The 19,758-nt window shown below is 37.7% G+C and overlaps 2 protein-coding genes across 5 annotated transcripts; one reads left to right on the top strand and one right to left on the bottom strand.

Annotated features, from left to right (window-relative positions):
- Window positions 1–7,012, top strand: LOC307125428 (E3 ubiquitin-protein ligase TRIM69; the record flags this gene model as incomplete). Its single annotated transcript, XM_079815278.1, has 10 exons — window positions 1–25; window positions 145–269; window positions 726–806; window positions 3,359–3,469; window positions 3,859–3,981; window positions 4,085–4,213; window positions 4,937–4,988; window positions 5,134–5,160; window positions 5,288–5,314; window positions 5,414–7,012. 10 exons carry the CDS (start codon window positions 1–3, stop codon window positions 5,974–5,976), a joined length of 1,263 nt encoding a protein of 420 aa, XP_079671404.1. The 3' UTR covers window positions 5,977–7,012.
- A 292-nt stretch (window positions 7,013–7,304) lies between these two features.
- On the bottom strand, window positions 7,305–19,729 carry tp53 (tumor protein p53). Of its 4 annotated transcripts, none has more exons than XM_079814833.1 (11): window positions 19,551–19,724; window positions 18,767–18,844; window positions 18,478–18,517; window positions 18,203–18,373; window positions 15,565–15,748; window positions 15,361–15,473; window positions 15,136–15,245; window positions 14,902–15,041; window positions 14,724–14,815; window positions 8,772–8,875; window positions 7,305–8,635 (listed from the first exon to the last, which is right to left on the bottom strand). In XM_079814833.1, exons 2-11 carry the CDS (start codon window positions 18,820–18,822, stop codon window positions 8,539–8,541), a joined length of 1,107 nt encoding a protein of 368 aa, XP_079670959.1. In that variant the 5' UTR covers window positions 18,823–18,844; window positions 19,551–19,724; the 3' UTR covers window positions 7,305–8,538. The 4 variants fall into 4 exon arrangements, 3 of the variants coding, with proteins under 3 accessions (XP_079670959.1, XP_079670961.1, XP_079670960.1); XM_079814835.1 differs by having other exon boundaries at window positions 19,525–19,691; XM_079814834.1 differs by having other exon boundaries at window positions 16,463–18,373; window positions 19,525–19,691.
- Window positions 19,730–19,758: the final 29 nt, after the last annotated feature.

Here is a 19,758-nt window from a genome sequence, read left to right on the forward strand (position 1 = left end):
ATGAAGAGTATCCTGAAGGAGAAACGTAAGTTTAAACATTAGGATTTCAACAATAACACTTTAACACGTATGATATACATTTATGGTCTGCTTGAATGTTTACAATCTAGAAAGTAAAGATGTTTGTTTGTGTATATATAACAGGATTTGAGGCGCCTGAAGCTGGTTTGAGTAACTCTATTGGAGCTGTGCGCTGGGCTATTCCTGATGAAGCTCTTCAGGCTCACAGCTCCGCTCCTAGCCAGAGCAGTCAGAGCCACAGACAAAAGGTAAGATGGATGGATGGATGGATAGATAGATAGATAGATAGATAGATAGATAGATAGATAGATAGATAGATAGATAGATAGATGGATGGATGGATGGATGGATGGATGGATGGATGGATGGATGGATGGATGGATGGATGGATGGATGGATGGATGGATGGATGGATGGATGGATGGATGGATGGATGGATGGATGGATGGATGGATGGATGGATGGATGGATGGATGGATGGATAGATAGATAGATAGATAGATAGATAGATAGATAGATAGATAGATAGATAGATAGATAGATAGATAGATAGATAGATAGATAGATAGATAGATAGATAGATAGATAGATAGATAGATAGATAGATAGATAGATAGATAGATAGATAGATAGATAGATAGATAGATAGATAGATAGATAGATAGATAAAAATACACATCACCAATCCTTCTGTTGCTTTACAGGACTTGAAAGATCTCCGCAGCCTGCAGGAATGTGTGAAGTTTATCACTCAGTGGAAACAGCAGGTGGAACATGTCTGCAAGGTAATGTGTAATGCTATAGATTTTTAAAACTATCATCACCATGTGATTCCACAAAGCTGCATGTAATTACAGGGTGACATTCATTAGACTTCATATAAAATGCAAAATGAAATAGTGTATAATGACAAATAAAATAACTTAAATTATTCTGTTTATACATTAACTCGAACAGTCCCGCCATCTAGTTTTAAATGAATCGCGAGGATTCCTGGGGAGGACCACCCTGGGTCCCATGACCATAAACGATAAAATTACATTATGTTGTAATTACTGTAATTTCGAGATGACAATACGTGATGTTGGACTCTAAGCTCTTCATATCCTCGGACTGGGAAGTAGTGGACTTTAAAGGCCCCGATATACACTATACAGTCAAAAGTATTGGGACACCCCTTCAAATAATTGAATTCTGGTGTTCCAATCACTTCCATGGCCACAGGTGTATAAAATCAAGTACCTAGGCATGCAGACGCTTCTACAAACATTTGTGAAAAAATGGGTCACTCTCAGGAGCTCAGTGAGCTTGAGCAGCTTACATCATCAAGTGCAATGCAAAGCGTAATTTTTCAGGGGTTGGGTTTGGCCCCTTAGTTCCAGTGAAAAGAACTCTTAATGCTTCAGCATACCAAGACATTTTGGACAATTTCATGCTCCCAACTTTGTGAGAACAGTTTGTGGATGACCCCTTCCTGTTCCAACATGACTGTGCACCAGTGCACAAAGCAAGGTCCCTAAAGACATGGATGACCGAGTTTGGTGTGGAGGAACTTGACTTGACTTGACCTCACAAATGCGCTTCTATAAGAATGGCCAAAAATTCCCATAAACACACACCTAAACCTTGTGAAAAGCCCTCCCAGAAGAGTTGAAGCTGCTATAGTTGCAAAGGGTGGGCCAACTCCATATTAAACCCTACGGATTAAGAATGGGATGTCATGAAAGTTCATGTAAAGGCAGACGTCCCAAAACTTTTGGCATTATAGTGTACATTAAACAAAATCGAAGAACGAACTGGTGTGAAGTCATTTCGAACAAAATCAGGCCAAAATAAAGTTTGTTTGGAGTTTGTTTTGGGAGTCTGTTGATGGAACGGCAACGGCGTTCTGACGCTTATTGCGCATGCACAACTTTAACTGCTACTTCGTGATGTTCTACATATGCGTTCTACAGCAATCGTCTATTATGGGAGACTAGCCGATTTGCCGTAATCCTTAATGCGTAATAACAGCAGTCACATGGTACATGTAGGAGCTTTCAGAAAATTCACAGCTTACAAGTTGTAATTACGAGCTCTACAAAGACATTAACACTTTTTACAAGTTGAAATCTCGTAATTACAGTATTTACGACATGGCGTGAACGCACCTTTACTTCCTTGAAGTGACCATCGCATGTACCCTTCGCTAATAGTATTGTGGAAGGACCCTTCGTGAAGGGATTCAGGTGTTCACTTTAATTTGGAACTCTCCTACAAATGGTGTCCACTGCCCAAAGTGCCCTTCAAAGACGCAAAAACGCCTTTTAGTAGTTGCCCACAGACTTGACCAATAGCATTTAAGTGCGATATTGCTTTTATACAGCAGTTAAAAAAAATAGTAAGAAGAAGAACTTCGTACAGTATTGCAAGTTCCTTTGTCTGTTTTCTAATAAAACCAAAAATGAACTGTTGCGCGTCTATATGCAACACAGCATTGAATCAGTGTTTTTGAATGAATCGGTTAGGTAAATGATTCAGTGACTCACTTCATAAAGACATTGGCTGCATCTGAAATTGCATACTTCCCTACTATATAGACGATGTATGAAACAGTATGTGACAAAAGAAGTATGTCCGAATTTATAAAGGGTAGGCAAAATGTTCCCAGATGTGTATACCATGGACGCTTTACTATCCCATGAGGCCATGAGGATTTGTGAATGGCAGAGAAGTGACACAAGTCATTCTACACACATTCATACTATATAGAACTTACTTTTTAGTGAAGAGTCACATTCAGTCACTCCTGAATGATTCAGTGTGTTTGAACGAATCGGTTGAATAAACAATTCAATTATTCACTCATTAAGAGAGTTACTTGTCGCCACCTAAACAATGGAGAAAAATAATCCCACCAAAAATGAATCAAACAGGTTTGGAACAACAGGGGGGGACCAAATTATATAATTTTTATTTTTGGGCTTAGCAACATCTTAATCGATAAAATGGATCTTAATTGATCTTAAGAGATAAATTGGGTTATCACTGACATATTTGACAAAGCTGAGTCCATAGAAGTTTCACATTTATGTATCATAAAGCTACTGATAAGACAAAATTAACTCCATGTCACACTGTCATGATGGTTGCATTGATATGATGGTGAAATGCACCATGGAGGCTAAGGTGGGGTTTCTGTGTTATGAAATTGGATCCCCATCGCATCACCCTTTGGGGGTTTGGAAAGTGGGAAAGACTTTGGGATATCCTGAATGCAGACTGTAATGGGTGTGTGTTTGACTACACTTATGTCTAAAATATCACAATAAATATTGACTGTAAGTGTATTTTTTAGCCTGGTGCAAATGCAGACGAAGACCCAAGTATGTATGCAGAGCCACGTAGTCTGGAGCAATGCCGCAAACTGATCCTGGAGTGGGCACAGGAGCTCAAGAAAGTTGACAATGTGAGTTTATGACTAAAAGAGACATATGTAAAAACAAATGACATATAGGTTACAGTTATGTCTAACAAATTCACAAACATAAGATGTTCACTAAAATATTTTTTAATATAGAGAACATTTATAAAAGTGCATGAAGGAGAACACATACACATTTTTTAAATTCAAATGTTCAAAAAAAAATAGTGTGATATATGTATGTGTAGTATACATGTAGTACTTCTAATGTACCTTAAAAAAATTATGCAAAAAAGCTAAATGTAGAAATCTCATCAAGCACCCCTGTTCAAACTATGAATAACTCATGGCAGTCACCAAACATCTGGAAGAATAACTTATTTTCATTAAGATCATTGCTTAGATTGTGTCAATTTATGTTCTCCTACCTGAAGTTGTTCAGTGAATGCACATGGCGTCAAGAACGAGATGTGATCTGGGAGAACAAGGCTGATTCTCCCAAGCATATGGAGCAGAAGATCATGGAATGGGCTAAAGAGCTACAGACTGTGTCAGAGGTGAGGTCTGTCTGCGGGTTTGACTCCATGAGACATATGTGATAATGCACAAATGAATGTACGGTATTTGTGTGTACATGTATATTATATCTGATGTGTGCAGCGCTGTGGTGTGATGAGGCATGAATTAGCCCAGTTTCTGAAGCAGCTGGAACTGAAGAAGAGGAAAATCTTGACTCTGTTGCCTTTTCTGGAGTTCATAACTTGGTCTCTACTGAAGCAGGACAGCCAGGTAGAAGTTTAGATAAGAGACCAATAAACTAAAAACCTTTTACAAACACCTAGCAACAGTCCATAGTTTGCAACCATATACTGAATCAACAGACAATTTAAACAGTATCAAGGGATCCTTTATCGCTGCTTATGTAAACAGTTTGACACAGTTTACACATCATCACCATGCCAGCAAAAGCTTCTTCTTCTTCTTCTTTTTGCTTTGCGGTTTTTATTCTGTAAAAATGCATTTGTGCCATGGTTATTTGTGTTTTCGAATATCCTAGACCTTTATGACAGTTTGCTGTCTCCGTTCCAAGACAGAGATTCTGTTCTAGAGAGCGATTCAGTTTCAGAGATTTCAGGTTCAGTTACAGAGATTCATATATACAGTATTTATATTCTTATTCTTATATACATCTCTCCATCTCTCTCTCTCTCTCTCTCTCTCTCTCTCTCTCTCTCTCTCTCACACACACACACACACACACACACACACACACACACACACACACACACACACACACACACACACACACACACACACACACACACATCACACAAAACTTTCTACATTTTTAGACGAAAAAAAAAACTAATTCTGTATGATTTATAAGCTTATTTCATGATGACCTCAATTTAGGTCCTCATGGTGACAAGTTCAAATGAGTCTGTGCACACACACACACACTAATGTAAGTAGTGTAATTAGATGTATTATTATTTATAATGTATTTTTTAGGGTGTTGTTCCACAGCTATGGCTCCTCAGCAAACATCGTACCTGGAAAACAGGTGATTTTTTTACTTACACCCATCAATACACTGAAATACTTAAATTCATTTACACAAAAGTTATAATTTAAATGATATTGACAACTGCTCATACTTATATACTGTACAATTTAATATATATAATTGTTTTTGACAGAGACGCCAGAGACGCCAGAGTACATTCCAAACTCAGGTACAGATTTATGTATTTATTATTATGTATTCTTGTTCAGCCTAAACCTAATCTGGCACGCATCTAGAATGTCATTACTTTCACATCACATCCCTGTGGTAGTAATGTTTCCCACTGTTTTCCATAGTGTGGAGATGGATCCGCAGTGCTTCAGGTATCCCTAAATCAGACGTTTGAAACAATTAGTTTGGGCTTAAGAAAGCTTTTAAATGCATATTTACACCTGTTTCTCTTTATCATATCCTCTGTTTAGTGGACATCACACTGGACCCCATGACTAACCACCCATGGTTACAGCTCTCAGATGACAAAAAGAAGGTACAGGAAGCTCTGAGTGAAACCGAAGTGTCATTCAGTACCCAGCGCTTTGACAGCTGGCCGTGCGTTCTGGGCTGGGAAGGGCTCACTTCTGGTCGGTACTATTGGGAAGTTGATATTGCCAACAAAGGCTACTGGCGTATTGGAGTGACCACTTCCTCCTCCAAAAGGCACGGGCGGTGTCCCATGAACCCCTCTGAGGGCTTCTGGACAATATGGAGAAGCACACGGCAGTTTTATGCATGCACCAAGCCGGAGACCGAGCTGCCTCTTTCACTTCTGCCCAGAAAGCTGGGAGTCTACCTGGACTATGAGGAAGGGCAACTGTCTTTCTACAATGTAGAAACACGCTCACATATCTTCACATTTACTGCAAGTTTCCGAGAAAAGCTGTACCCGCTTTTCGCACCACTGGATGGACGTACTCTTATCACACTGTGCTCCACAGAAGTCAATCCAGAAACGTCCTCTTTCGACTTCTCTATACAGTCCTTGTAACATGACAAATGTCCTCATAGAGGGTTAATGAGGGCAGGTGGGACAATACAGCTGCCAGTCATCAGGATCCAAGTAGATGATCACAATTGTCAGATCTAAAGGAAGAGATCACATGGATACTGTGGAGTTGTTTTGGTTGTAATTTCAACTTCAGCACAGTTGCAAAGTTCTGAGGATTTTCTTAATGGATTGTTCTGCTGTCTATATGTACATAGTTTTGTGATTTTTGAACGATGAATCAAAATCTTTGTCATTTTTGTTAGGTTTGCCTCTGAATGAACATCCAAATCAAAACTGAGGAGTACAATTATGTTTTTCAGAAAGTCTACATGTAATTAATAAAAAAAAATGGATTCTAGCTCACGATTAAGTTATAATAATGTATATTTGCTTAATATAGCACCACTTAAGAGTGTACACTTGAGTAATGGGTGGGATTTGGAAAAATATATTAAATTTGGGGGTTTTGTGAATCCAATATGGTTCACTTTTTGGAGTGCCAACAATGAATACTTTAAGAGACTTGTCAAAATACAATTCAAAGCACACAATATGATTGTCTACAAGCTTGAAATTGGCCGTCCTAACCACTATCACGTTAAGTAATTGTGTTGCATGTTTTAATATGAACCTTACATGCATGCAATTTCTTGCAACTTATCATTTAAAACTGTATGCGGGTCATTGAGAAATAAAGCTTCAAAAAAGGTGTTTTTCAAAACTGATGTAATGCACATATTTGAGCCATGAACAATGTGTTTAATCAAGTTTCATTAGTTAAATAACATTTCAAAGTGTTTCAATTCATTGTTTGACTGTTTTTATGTCAGGCGGTACAACCAAACTGTATGTATATTCTGTAGTTGTACCACCTGACTTGGAAAGTGTACCAACCTACCCATACTTGAAATTAGATCTTTAAGAGATCTACAAACCTTTTCACTCTGCCACAAGGATCGGTTGTGGTCCTCTAGTCTAGATGATGCATTATCATATTTACTGTTATTACCTTGTCAAGTCATAATAAAGGAACAATGTTTGCAGTTGTGCCACCCTGACATTTGAGAATATACAAATTGGCGGACAAAAGTTTTTCAATTATCTCAACAGCTTTAAAACTACTGATATTTATAACATTTGTTTGTATGAAAGGTTTCAAACCTAAAATTATGCCATAGTATTTAAATTTATATTATTAAGAACCCATTTTAAAGTTTTCTTAGTCTGTTCATTTGTTCAGAAAGTTGCACCACCTGACATTTTTGGGGTTAAAGATAACAAAACACAATATGTATTATTGAGGTATTATAGAATAAAGCGATAAATGTGATGAATTTATCAAATTATTTTAAAAGGAAATAATGCACTTGGAAACAAAATTATGCATGTCATGAATTCATAAACGTCACTGTGCCGTGCCATAATGCTCAAACCAAAAAGAAATCAAGACAAGACAATAATTAAATTTTTAAAAAAGATGTATTTAAAAAAAAAAATCCCCAGATACAAATAAATGCATGTGTATATATGTATAAAGGTAAATATAAGTCTACAGTAACAAAATTAAACAAGAATTTATAGCAAATTAGAACAGTAGAAAGTTTTATCAAGGTTACCAGGAGGGACTCAAACATGCCCTGAGTTTTTGCTTATTGGCATCCAACCTATCAAGGGTCATTTCATGGTAAACCTGACTGGCCAGTTAGGAGTTTATCTGAACCATATTACTCAAAACAACAAATAACAGGAGTAAATCAAGAAGTACTTCAAATGGCAGAATATGGTTGTACAAAATATTCAGACTATAACAGATCAATTTGAAGGTTTGTTAAGTTGTTCGTCTACTCCTGTTCGACCCATCTTCTACTCTTTGAGCAAGGGAAATCAAAGCTGGTGTATTCTTTCATACATTACGATATAAAGATGGGAACAACTGTAATGAATAGGAACAAATGAACTTAATAAAAAGGACTCCAAATACAAAATACAGTGTTGCCTTTTTGTTATTGGTACAGTTTTTGGCGTGTAACCAGTGCTGCTTGTTTAATCTAATTATTCATACTCTTTCCTTAAAAAAAGCTGGTTACATAACACAACAGGTTACAAAATACTGGCATAACTACATTTTCAACAAAGTGGCAAACTCCTTTAGTGGCAGAAACCTGCACTGTTAGGTGGCAAGTGACCTGCACTGACCTACAACAGGAAGAAAATCCCACACAGTTAAGCCTCATTGCTGGACAATGATTTATCAGGTCTGCAAAATGATGGGCCAGTACTGCTCCTCCAATGCTGAAAAAGCACTACACTTCTATAGCACCCAGCTGTTACTAGCCTTACTCATACAGAACTTTTCTGGATCAGCTGACTTACACAGGTCCCAGTGGAGTAAAGATGACCGTGACGGACAGGACTGCGGGATTACATAGTTTCTGCAATTCACCAAATGCTCCCTCTATGACAAGCTCTTTTGGTCAAATAAAGGCAAAACAAAGGCAGTATAAAAACCAAAACTCTCCATTTCCTCTTCTTCTTCTTCTTCTTCTTCAGCATCCCACCATCTTAGTCAGAATCGCTCTTTTCATCCTTTACCATGAGTTTTTTCCCTCTTTTGGGCTCAGGTGTTTGGCCATCTCTGTCCTTCTTGCTTTTGGAGAGCCTGAATTCAAAATTGGACATTGAACAATGTTGTGGATATATAGGTGTCAAATGAGCTCTCTGTTGACAGTCATTGTGTAAATGCAATTTAAAGAAAAAAAAAAAAAGAGATGCAGTTGTGGAATGATAACACTTACAATTTTTGTCTGTATTTGTCCACGTCACTTGGAGGGACAACATCACTGAGTTCTAGACTGTCGTTAATTTTTTTCAGCATGTCGAATCTTTCCTTACCCCTCACCTGTGTGAAGAGGTCACGCATACAAATAAACCACAACAGTTTTGTTGAAAGTCTCAACATTTGTATAAGCTAGATTAGTACAAACTAGGTAGACATGGCAAGTTTACTTATAAAACAAATTTCATACAGTGTATTTATATACATTAGGAATCCAAATCTTCTGAAGAGACACAATGTCTTTATACAATGAACAGATTTACAACGATGCGCATACTGTAGTAAACATGGCCGCTCAAATGCTTGCGTGATGCGCGGAAACATGCGGCGCAAGTACTGCATGAGAATTTTTTTTTCAGTGACATTACTACATTAAACTACTATATAAAATGTTGAATATAAATGTATAGTAATGCAATGGGGGAATATTTGTGTCCTGATAATAATATAATTTAAATAATAATAAAAAAAAAAAACACCTTTATTTTGGCTTAAAATATTACAATCAATATCGTATCGTGAGTTTAGTATTGCAATAGTATCAAATCTTGACACAAGTGCATCTTTACACCCCTAATAAAGAATCATAGTCAGTGCCTTTAACTAATTAAATTTTAAATAAAACTTAATTTAACACCTACTCTAAGTGGGTGATTATAGTGTAATGTTAATCACACCAGGCAGGTTGTGACAGTGCAATCTATAAAAACCTGTTTGTTAGTGAATAATACATTTTGAGCTGAAGTAAAAAAAAATGTAAAGTACCTTTTAAGACCTGCACAATTAAAATTAATAATGTTCATGTCAGGAAAACACATACAACCTCATAAATCATATCTCAGATTCTTTCACCTAACTAAACATACTGCAGCACAGGACATAAAGGGATAGTTCACCCAAAAATGAAAATTAGCACATGATTTAATCACCCTCAAGTCATTCTAGGTGTAAATGACGTTCACCTTTCAGACGAATACAATTGGAGTTATATTAAAAAATGTCCTGGCTCTTCCAAGCTTTGCAATGACAGATGGCTGTTTGTTTTGTGAAAGCAATCCATATGGCTCCGGGGGGTTAATAAAGGCCTTCTGATGCGAAGCAATGTGTTTGTCTAAGAAAATATCCATATTTAAAACTTTACAAACTGTAATCTCTAACTTCCGCTAACTGTCGTACGCATGTTCACGAGAGACTGGCGTTCCAGCGTATGATGTAGGACGCTCCGGTGAGAATATGCTAGTTCTCGCAAGAACCAAGTTTTAATATAAAGCTTGAAAGAGCAAGGACATTTTTTTAGGGATGGGGCCGATCCGATCCAGTATCGGTATCGGGACCGATACCAGCTTAATTCACGTATCGGATTTTCCCGATCCAACCTGCGGAGAAATCCGATACCCATGAGCCACGTCTGCGCTTTCCAAAAGTGATTCCCGCCGGCTTGTCTGCTAGCTGGCTGCAAACTATGGAATGGATTTTCTGAACGGAGGCGCGGCTCAATGAGACAGAGTTATGAGACACGCCCCACTCAGGAAATCCATTCCGCAGTTTGCAGCAGGATAGCATTGAGCAGCATTGTGGCTAGCCAACATGTCAGCTGTGTGGAAATACTTCACACTGGAAACACCGACGAGCAAGACAATGTTTGCAAAACCGTAATTCCACCGAGGTGGAAGCTCCCTCGCGTCGTACAACACAACGAATGCAATTAAACATTAAAAAAAGCAGACAAGGGTGACATTAAGAGATAATAATCAGGGCTTGACATTGATAATCGCCATCTGCGTGTGTATATCGGCTGTGTAACACTCACACCAGCCACTTTGGACTTATTATGGTCTTCTCAAAAGCCATCTGTTGTAATCACGTTGCGCATTATAACCAATCACACGTGTTTATATTGAGTTTATGAATATAATAATCAGAGGCGTTCAGATTAGCGTAGTTTTGTTCAGAGCGCGCGCGGCTCTCACTCTCGCTGAAATCTACACTCAAAGCAGAGATAAACGTGCGATGCACGCAGGAGATTCACTCATCATACAGTGATTGGCAGTTTTTGTTACATTTCATCACAGAAAATAGTTTCAAACAAAACCCAGCAGAACCACAGCGCATCTGATATGACTGGCATTAGGTTGGCTTGACGTTCGCGAATCTAGGGACCGTCTCTAAAGTCACATACAACATTGGTAGGCGATACACGTTTCTAACTTAAATGGCATTTGAAGAGAATGACTTAGTCATAAAACTGTCTGTAAAGTGTTCATCTAGGTGTTAGGTATGATGCACACCTTTTGGATTTTTGATATTTAATCAAATAAACTGTCAAATCATATGAAAATATATGCTTTATTTCACTACAATACTGTATGGGCTCTTACACAAAATATGCTAGATTTAAATTTGTCATAGCTGATAGAACAATGATGAGAATATTGCTTGAGAATATATTTACAGATATAATATTAGATTTATGCATTATGCGTTGCCATTGACGACGGCCATTATAAGGAAGGAAATCCCACAGAATCTAGCTTAAAAAAGTGCTTAGAGCAGCTTGTTTTATTTTTTCAAATATAAATTGATAACCGTGATAATTTGGGTCACTATTATGTTCATATCATACTTGCCTGTTGAGTGGAGTTTATGTCAGCATCATATAAAATCAACAATAATGATAATAATAATATTAAAGCAAACACAGCTCTGGTATCGGAATAGTATCGGTAGATATCCAAATTCAGGTATCGGGATCGGAAGTGAAAAAATGTGGATCGGTGCATCCCTACATTTTTTTAATATAACTCCGATTGTATTTTTCTGAAAGAAGAATGTAATTTACACCTACGATGACTTGAGGGCGAGTAAATCATGGGGTCATTTTCATTTTTTTTGGGGTGAACTAGCCCTTTACTATTGCTTAACAGCAAAACAGGTTTAAAATGCTCAAGACAGGTTTAATTCAATACATATTGGTTTGTGCACTAATATATCAATACACACAAATTAGAAGTCGACTGATACTGTAAAATCTATACTGAATGTGGTAAATTATGTTCTTAGTCTTTCCTTTCTGTGACCCAAAGAGAAGATACAAGAATTTACATTGAATTAAATGGCAGATACAGTTTATTGCATAAAAACACTAAAACAAGAAAGAAAGAAAGAAAGAAAGAAAGAAAGAAAGAAGGAAAGAAAGTTAATTCAATCAATCAATGCCTTCGCAAGTAAAATCACACTAGGCCACATTGCGATTCCTGTTGTTTATCTAGTCGCAAATTAAGACCCCTTAAAATGACAATTAAGACTTACCATTTAAGATATTTAAGACTTTATGACCTTAATTTGATAAAACTGAATTTAAAGGCACAGTATGCGGGTTTCGCCACTGAAGTTCGCTTATTCAAAAAAACAATAATAAAGGCGTAGCTTGATTATGCTGTGAATGAGCGTAGAATCTTGGGAGGTGTCGTCTTCACCCTCACAGCCGATGGAAAGCAATCTGACAGGACTCCGGCAGAAATCATGTTCATGAATGAGCTAATGTTTTAAAGTTGTATTAACGTTACTGTGGTGGTATGAAGCAGGGTGGGGCTGAGAGCCTCGGACATTTTATGTTGCGTTTTTTATCGTGCTATAAGCTGGATGACTTGCGTTGCTAAATGGCATGCATTGTATGGCGGAAATGCGGTATTAATGTTACTACAAATAAAGCTAGGGGTGTGATGAGCAGTGTTGGGGGTAACTCATTACAAGTAACTTGAGTTACGTAATAATATTACTTTTTCCAAGTAACTAGTAAAGTAACGCATTACTTTTCAAATTTACAACAAAATATCTGAGTTACTTTTTTAAAAAAGGAACGCACGTTACTTTTTCACATTAATTTGACTGACAGCTCTCCTGCCCCCATGTTGAGAAAAATAAGTGCAGAGGCGTTGTGTGTAAACATGATGGTTATTGTAGTTCTAGACTAAATGTGAGCATTTATTTAACTTGCACAATAAAGATTCTGTACTCCTCAAAATGAATAAAATCAGTACTATGCAAACCTCCAATAATTAAATGTTAAATAAAACAACTATTTTTATGCATAATCTACCTTTATATTTAATTTACCAATGTCTTGCTGCTGACCTTTGATGATGAAATTTACTAGATTTTTTGTTTTTATTGGTAAAACTTTTTTCTCCTGCATCCTATTCTACCATTATCCAGAATGGAAGCACAGCAGAGCTGCGCCCTCTACTGTTCATGCGTGAATTTGCATTCTTACCATTTTTATTATTTCAATTTTGGTATGAAGAGGTCTTTACCGTTGCACAAAAATATAACTTTTTTGTTATAAAAAACAAAACAAAAACAAGCCCAGCCCAGGTGAGAAAAAGTAACGCAAAAGTAAGGTAACGCATTACTTTTCTTAAAAAGTAACTAAGTAACTCAATTAGTTACTTTTTAAGGGAGCAACGCAATATTGTAATGCATTACTTTTCAAAGTAACTTTCCCCAACACTGGTGATGAGACACTTAGCTCACAAGACGAGACACGAGATTGGGTTCACTAGAACGAGACGAGTTTTGTACAGTATTTTTAAGAAATCCTCAATGGCAAAATTCATGACTGGAAAAAAAGTCAGCAGGTGCAATTTGAAAGGTTTTAACTAAAACTCTACATCGGGCGAGAGTGGACCAATGCAACTTGACGCGACAAATCTCGGACAGTAAACTGATGCCTCGTTCTATTAATGACGTACTGACAATGAAAGACAAATGCATTGCAACGAACAGACGTTTACAATAGTTTACAATTTAAGCGACCATTAGCAAGACAACAGTGGAGGATGTTATGTAAACGTAGTGGCGGCATATTCTATGCTAATTTTACCCGATGGTCCATCATGTCAATATCGCAAGTAGAGATGTTCCGATATCCTTTTTCCCCTTTCCGATACCTGGGCTCAGGGTATCGGTCGATACAGAGTACTGATCCGATACCTGGGTGTGTATCTGTATATACTACTAGCCCTGTATGAATTGCTAGAATTATTTTATGGTGTGCTTCAGACTTATCCCTTTATAAAACATGAACAAATACATGGTGAACTACTGTATTTATATTATCTGACATGCATTTGACAGTAATATTATTTATTTTTCTTAAGCAAAAAAGAACTTCAAATGCAGCTCAAATCTAACGCTGCAAACTGAAAAAGGTATTTTAGTTTTACAATATAACTAATTATATATTAATCAGAAAATATTCTCTTTACAACAAAACAAGTGAAAAATAAGCAACCATCAAGGCATTATTATTAGCAGTAGAGATGTATAATAATTACATAGAGAAGTAGCTAAATTTACTGTACAACCGTAGCCTAATATATTCTGTCAATTTAAAAGAATGTAAACCAAACTTTTATTTTGACGGGTTGCCGTGAAGATATTTGAGTCTCTGTATTCATGATATGACAGTTTTCTCAAATGAAACGGTAAATTCTCATGAAGTGACAGTTTATGCGTTTGTGTCCTCATAGTGACCATAGGCTGTAAAAAAATATGGACGTAGAGAATCTGGGGGAGGTTGCCGCTTGATAGTGACACACGGCAGAGATTACAAAGACAGCGAGCGAGTGCCATGCGCGTGTGCGCGCGCCCGCCATCCACACAGAGATGAAATACTGCTAAACAGCGGACATAGCTGCTAACGCGTTTTCATTTCTTATTCGCTGCTCCAAACAGTGGTTGCTTGTGGCAACACAGCACAACTTCCTGTGTTTGCAATGCACTTCCCATGATTCCACGCTCATTCACAGAGTAATCAAGCTACGCCTTTATTGTTGTTTTGAATAAGCAACTTTTAGTGGCGAAACTTGTTAAATCACAGAAGAATGATAAATAGAAAATATGTGATCACCTGCAGGGTATACATTTCTTCATCACTGCTGACGCTGATTTTCGACTTTTTGCTTCCTTCAGGTCGCGCTGTCGTTGATTCTTTAATCATACCTGCCAGATCAGATTTACATTTCTATAACATTCTGATTATTCAGCAGTGTATGTGGAATCTAACTGAATTTCATTCATATACACACCACGTTTGTTGGTAGAGGGAGTCTTGCTCATGGTTTTGGTCTCCTGGTCTTTCCTGAAGTTGCTCTCTTCAGTTTTCCTGTCTCTGCCTGGGCACGCACAGACACGTACCTCGAAAGATCTGCGGCCCAGCATCTGACCACTGCAGGACAAGAGTAAAAGCATTATTTGATGGCCCTGGGTGTTCACATAGGAACGCAATTCACTAACAGAGGAAGAAAACATGCACTACTTACTCCAGAGTCTCCAGAGTGATGATTGTGAGGATGGGCCGGCGGTTCATGCCACCCATGCAGCTACTATTGCACATGTAATTATACAGAATTGTGGTAAATCCTGCTCCCAGCTGCGCAAAAAAACAAACATGTTGAATGAAATTGAAAATGATCACTTACTTATCCTCATTATTCATTGTAAATTTTGCTATCTACTGCCTGACAGATTCAACTATTGAGACTGACCTGAGGAGCTTCATAGGGAACCATTACACTGTGCCTGGAGGTGACCTCATCTTCCTTGTAATTAGCACGTAAGTTTCCCTCCACTCGGATCAGGTGAGCAGGAGGAGCCAATCCTGAACAGGGGTATACAGAGCTGTTAATGGTTTTCAGTGCCCCCCCCAATAGTGTACAATAGTTCGGGATGAGAAATATAGTGCGTCATACCATCAGTATCAGGTGTTCTCTCATGGTGGGGGCAACGACGGACCACCTCAGCCACATGCTCAGACTTTTTATAAATGGCTGTGGCTCTGAGCACCGAGCCTTGGGGAGGGGCAAAGTCCACCACCATCTGAACTGGACACGTTTTCGCCAACTGGCAAAAGAGCTTGTTCAGGTCTGGGGAGTACTGCAATCAGAGAAAAAGAACAGATCGCCATGATATTCATATAAATGAAAGTTACATGCTGGAAAAATATTAGTACATAGTATTACAGAACATTCATAACATTTGATACAATTCACGTGAATGTTTATTGAAATTAGGAATGGGTTAAGATGGCTGACTAGCTGTCCAACAATCAACTACTAGTTGATTAGTTTGGCCGACCTTTTTTCTTAGCAGTGGTGCATTAAAGTGGATGTTTTGAAGAGAGAATTTAATAGGCTGACAGTGTTCTTGCTAACAATTCTCAGCACAGCAAAACCTTCTTAAGGATATTATGTCTCTAAATCCGTCTCCTTTAAACCACCACCACTACGAGTTGGGGCTAATTCACAGCCTTTAACAATAAACCTATGCATTTATGAAAAGTATTTATGTACTTATGAAAATATGTATTTGCTTATTCCTAATCAATACATACTATGCATTTGTGTTATGCCAGAAAAACCAAGTCATAAATCAAATAAACTACCAGTTTTAACCAACCAAAACATGAAAGAACAAAAACAAATTTAAATAGAAGAACAGAAATATAAGCAAACATCAACAAAATTCTCAAAAACATCACTACAAAAGCTAAAAGAATTAAATTCAGATTGTTAAATTAATCAATTGTAAATAAAATTTAAAAACAAAAACATTTATCACATTTACATTTGAGTTTTTATTCCCTCTTACCCTTCCGATCATATGCTGTCTTGTAGTTTCTCACAGGATCTGAAACACACTAGTTTGACCACCTTTTCCTATAACAACCCTTAAACTCTACTCTCTATCCTAAAACTCTGCACAATAGGACGCACTTCTCCCTCCAATGGTTAGGCTGGAAAATTTTGGATGCCAAATGTCCCTGCTCTGAGTCTTGTAGACAGCAGTTTCTGCTTTGGTAGAACCGGACACTCCCCTCCCCCACTGCTCTATGAGGACAAGTTCAGACATGTTCAATCTTCACAGATACCGGCTTACTAAAAAAAACAAAAAAACACTGCTGCTTATAATATAAAAAAAGAAAACAAGGCACAAAAACACCAAAAGATTTCACTCATATAGGACTAAATAAAATAGAACTACTGTCAGATTTAAAAATCTTAAATGGCTTAACACAACAAAGCTGATATGACTCATTTCTAATGTAAATGGAAGTGTACACTCTGAGGAGTAGGTGAAAGAGCTTCTTTGACTCACAACGAATGCATCCATCTTAGAGCAACACCTCTTTCTACATAATGGATGGTCACAAGAGTGTGTATTAAACTGTAAATATTAAATTGTGTATTAAATTAAAATGCTCAGACATGACCTAAGCTCTAGATTGTTTCCCAGTCTGGCTTTCTAATGAACCTGACTATGTACACTATGAATGTTGTTGGTACTGTGATGAATTGCTTATGTTACAATAGAGGAACATAAGCAATTCAATATTGTGAGTTGCTTTGTATAAAAGCATCTGCAAAATGCATACATGTATATCATGTATATATATAATGGTTGTGCGGTTGGCTTACATTTACATGTATGCATTTAAAGCAATATAAACTTCTTGTAACTTTATGGAGTTTGAATCCACATACTAGCCTCCATCCACTCCAAATCGTAGGGTCACACTAAATACAAAGCATACAGGCTGTATAGTCTGGCTAAAAATTAAGGATTTGAAGAGTCTGAACTGAACCAAATAAAGTGCAAGAGAACAAAAAGGAAAAAAGATTTGGTGGGGGGTGGGTAGCAGTGGGGCGGCACGTGTTTTTTTTTTTTTTTAACCCCAGCGCTACCGGAGAAGTTTTTGGTGCTCCACATGAGAACATGCCCATTCATGTCTTCAGACAATGCCGTAAGAAATTGCCAAATTCAATTTCTTATTTGCCCACTCCAGATATTAGACGAACAAGATGAATGACTACAACAGCCATCTCTGAACTCAAGTGGCGAATACACAAAAGATGGGCGGTTGGAAGTATTATGCAGTACAGGAACGAAGGAGGTGATGAAGAATGAACGAAGTCTTGTGGTATCCTGGCAACATTCCGATTCAGTGGTCACCAGAAAGAACAATGACCACTGCATCTCTACACGACCTCAGGTACATATGCATCCATGTTCACACTTAAGATACAACCTACTGCATTCTAAAGTTAACTTATTACTATATTGTCACTAAAATTATAGTGTAATTTATAATAACTATATATTATCACCAACATGTCACTAAACCCCATTTTATTTTAGATTAATCTAAAGCCAGAAAGAATATGAACAACCAATGGCAACCTGAGTGATTTTTCATTCATTTAGGATGCTTGTATGCATAATGTGAGATTATATTAGTTACATAGGTAATAACGTACACAAATTTCACATTTGATGTAAGTTGAGTACAGTATGTGTGGATGTATGTGTGCGCATGTATTTTTAACTTACCGTGCAGGTGACAGACTTGGCGGTGCCTGATTGCGGGAACTGCAGTTTAAACCCATGGTCTCCAGGATAATCGGTGGCAATTGGGACAGTGGAAGTCGGTGGGGAGGTGGATGACTGAGGTTGTTCAACAAGCAAGTTAAAAATACTTGGGTCGAACGAACTCGGAAGGTACTGCGGACAAACACATAGGACAAAATAGTTCAGCATTGAAAACCAGCAGTGAATATGAGCGTGCATGTGCTTGTATACAAGAATATAAGAAGAAGAAAAAAAACCTCATCATTGAGGTCCCAAGGGCCACCTTCTGGAGCTGAACTGAAACACAAATTGAGGGGAAGAGGGATAGTTTAGCATTTAACTAATAAGGCAACACACATCAGATTACTGATGACCAATGACAAGTTTAACGGATGCAAGCAAAAATAAACAAACACCCAAATTCCTTTAATGACACAAAAATCATGACAAAAACCTGACATAATAATGGCTGCAGTGCTCCCAAATAAAACTGAGGAGACGACCAGCTCCAAGTCTCGGGAGAGGGATCCTTCCTTGCAAACTTACATGAGGTTCCGCTCCCAGAGGTCAGCAAACTCTTGACTCTCCGGATTTTCTGCCATGTCCTGTTTCAGATTCGCAAAACTACAGACAAAACACAAAACTTTCAGTCCTGTGAACACTTGAGGGGAAATATTACTATACTAACACCTCACGCTCGCTCTCAATTTAAACACGCGATGTTGTCTCTTTGCAAAGTGCGTTTACTTCTTAAACAGCCAAATAACGTTTATAAATATCTTTGCGAGGTGTTTAAGTTAACTGAATGACAGCTCGGTAAAAACGTTAATAGTAACGATCAACAAGTCGCGAAGATACCGCTTAGCTAAATAGCTAATTTGTTCAAATTCACAGGCTAATCGCACACTTGTAGACATCGTTAAGGTAAAGCAAAAAGTTTATTTAGACGCAAAAAGACATTTCTTAAAAAAACACAACAACATTAATTTAAAAACAGTGAAAACCGATGTTCACATTATCAACAGCTAGCTACCTAGCTAACCCACTCCGCGGTTATCACCGACGTTTCAATAACGTTTAAAGCGCAGTCGGGCCTGTGCGTTTCCGCACACGTTAATTCATTAGTTGTATTCCAAAATTTAAAACCGTTTTCCATCACATTGACGTCAGGTCGTCAAAATAGTATTTTTGGAACACATTAAATGATTTTGTATTTTAAATCCCGACTTTAAAGCGGGAAAACATTTTCAAATCAAACGAGCATAAATGTATGTTCTTACGAATTAGCACAAGAGTGTCTCTACCTTGCGACAATTGACTTTTTGCTGACCTCTTCTTCCAAAACGGTAATCTGATGGTAGATGGTTCGTTGATGTTTTTCGAGTGACTCACCCCAATGGCCAAAACAACACAACAAAAAAGTAGGTTTCTTGCAAACCCAAAGCAAAATCCACGCGTGGAGTTTGTGGGGATTTCCCCACAGGAGGAGTCTGCTTACGTCAACGTCACCTGACTGGTGACGAGTTAAATGAGAAAAA

This window comes from Gobio gobio (assembly GCF_949357685.1).
Source record: "Gobio gobio genome assembly, chromosome: 4".
Taxonomy (NCBI): domain Eukaryota; kingdom Metazoa; phylum Chordata; class Actinopteri; order Cypriniformes; family Gobionidae; genus Gobio; species Gobio gobio.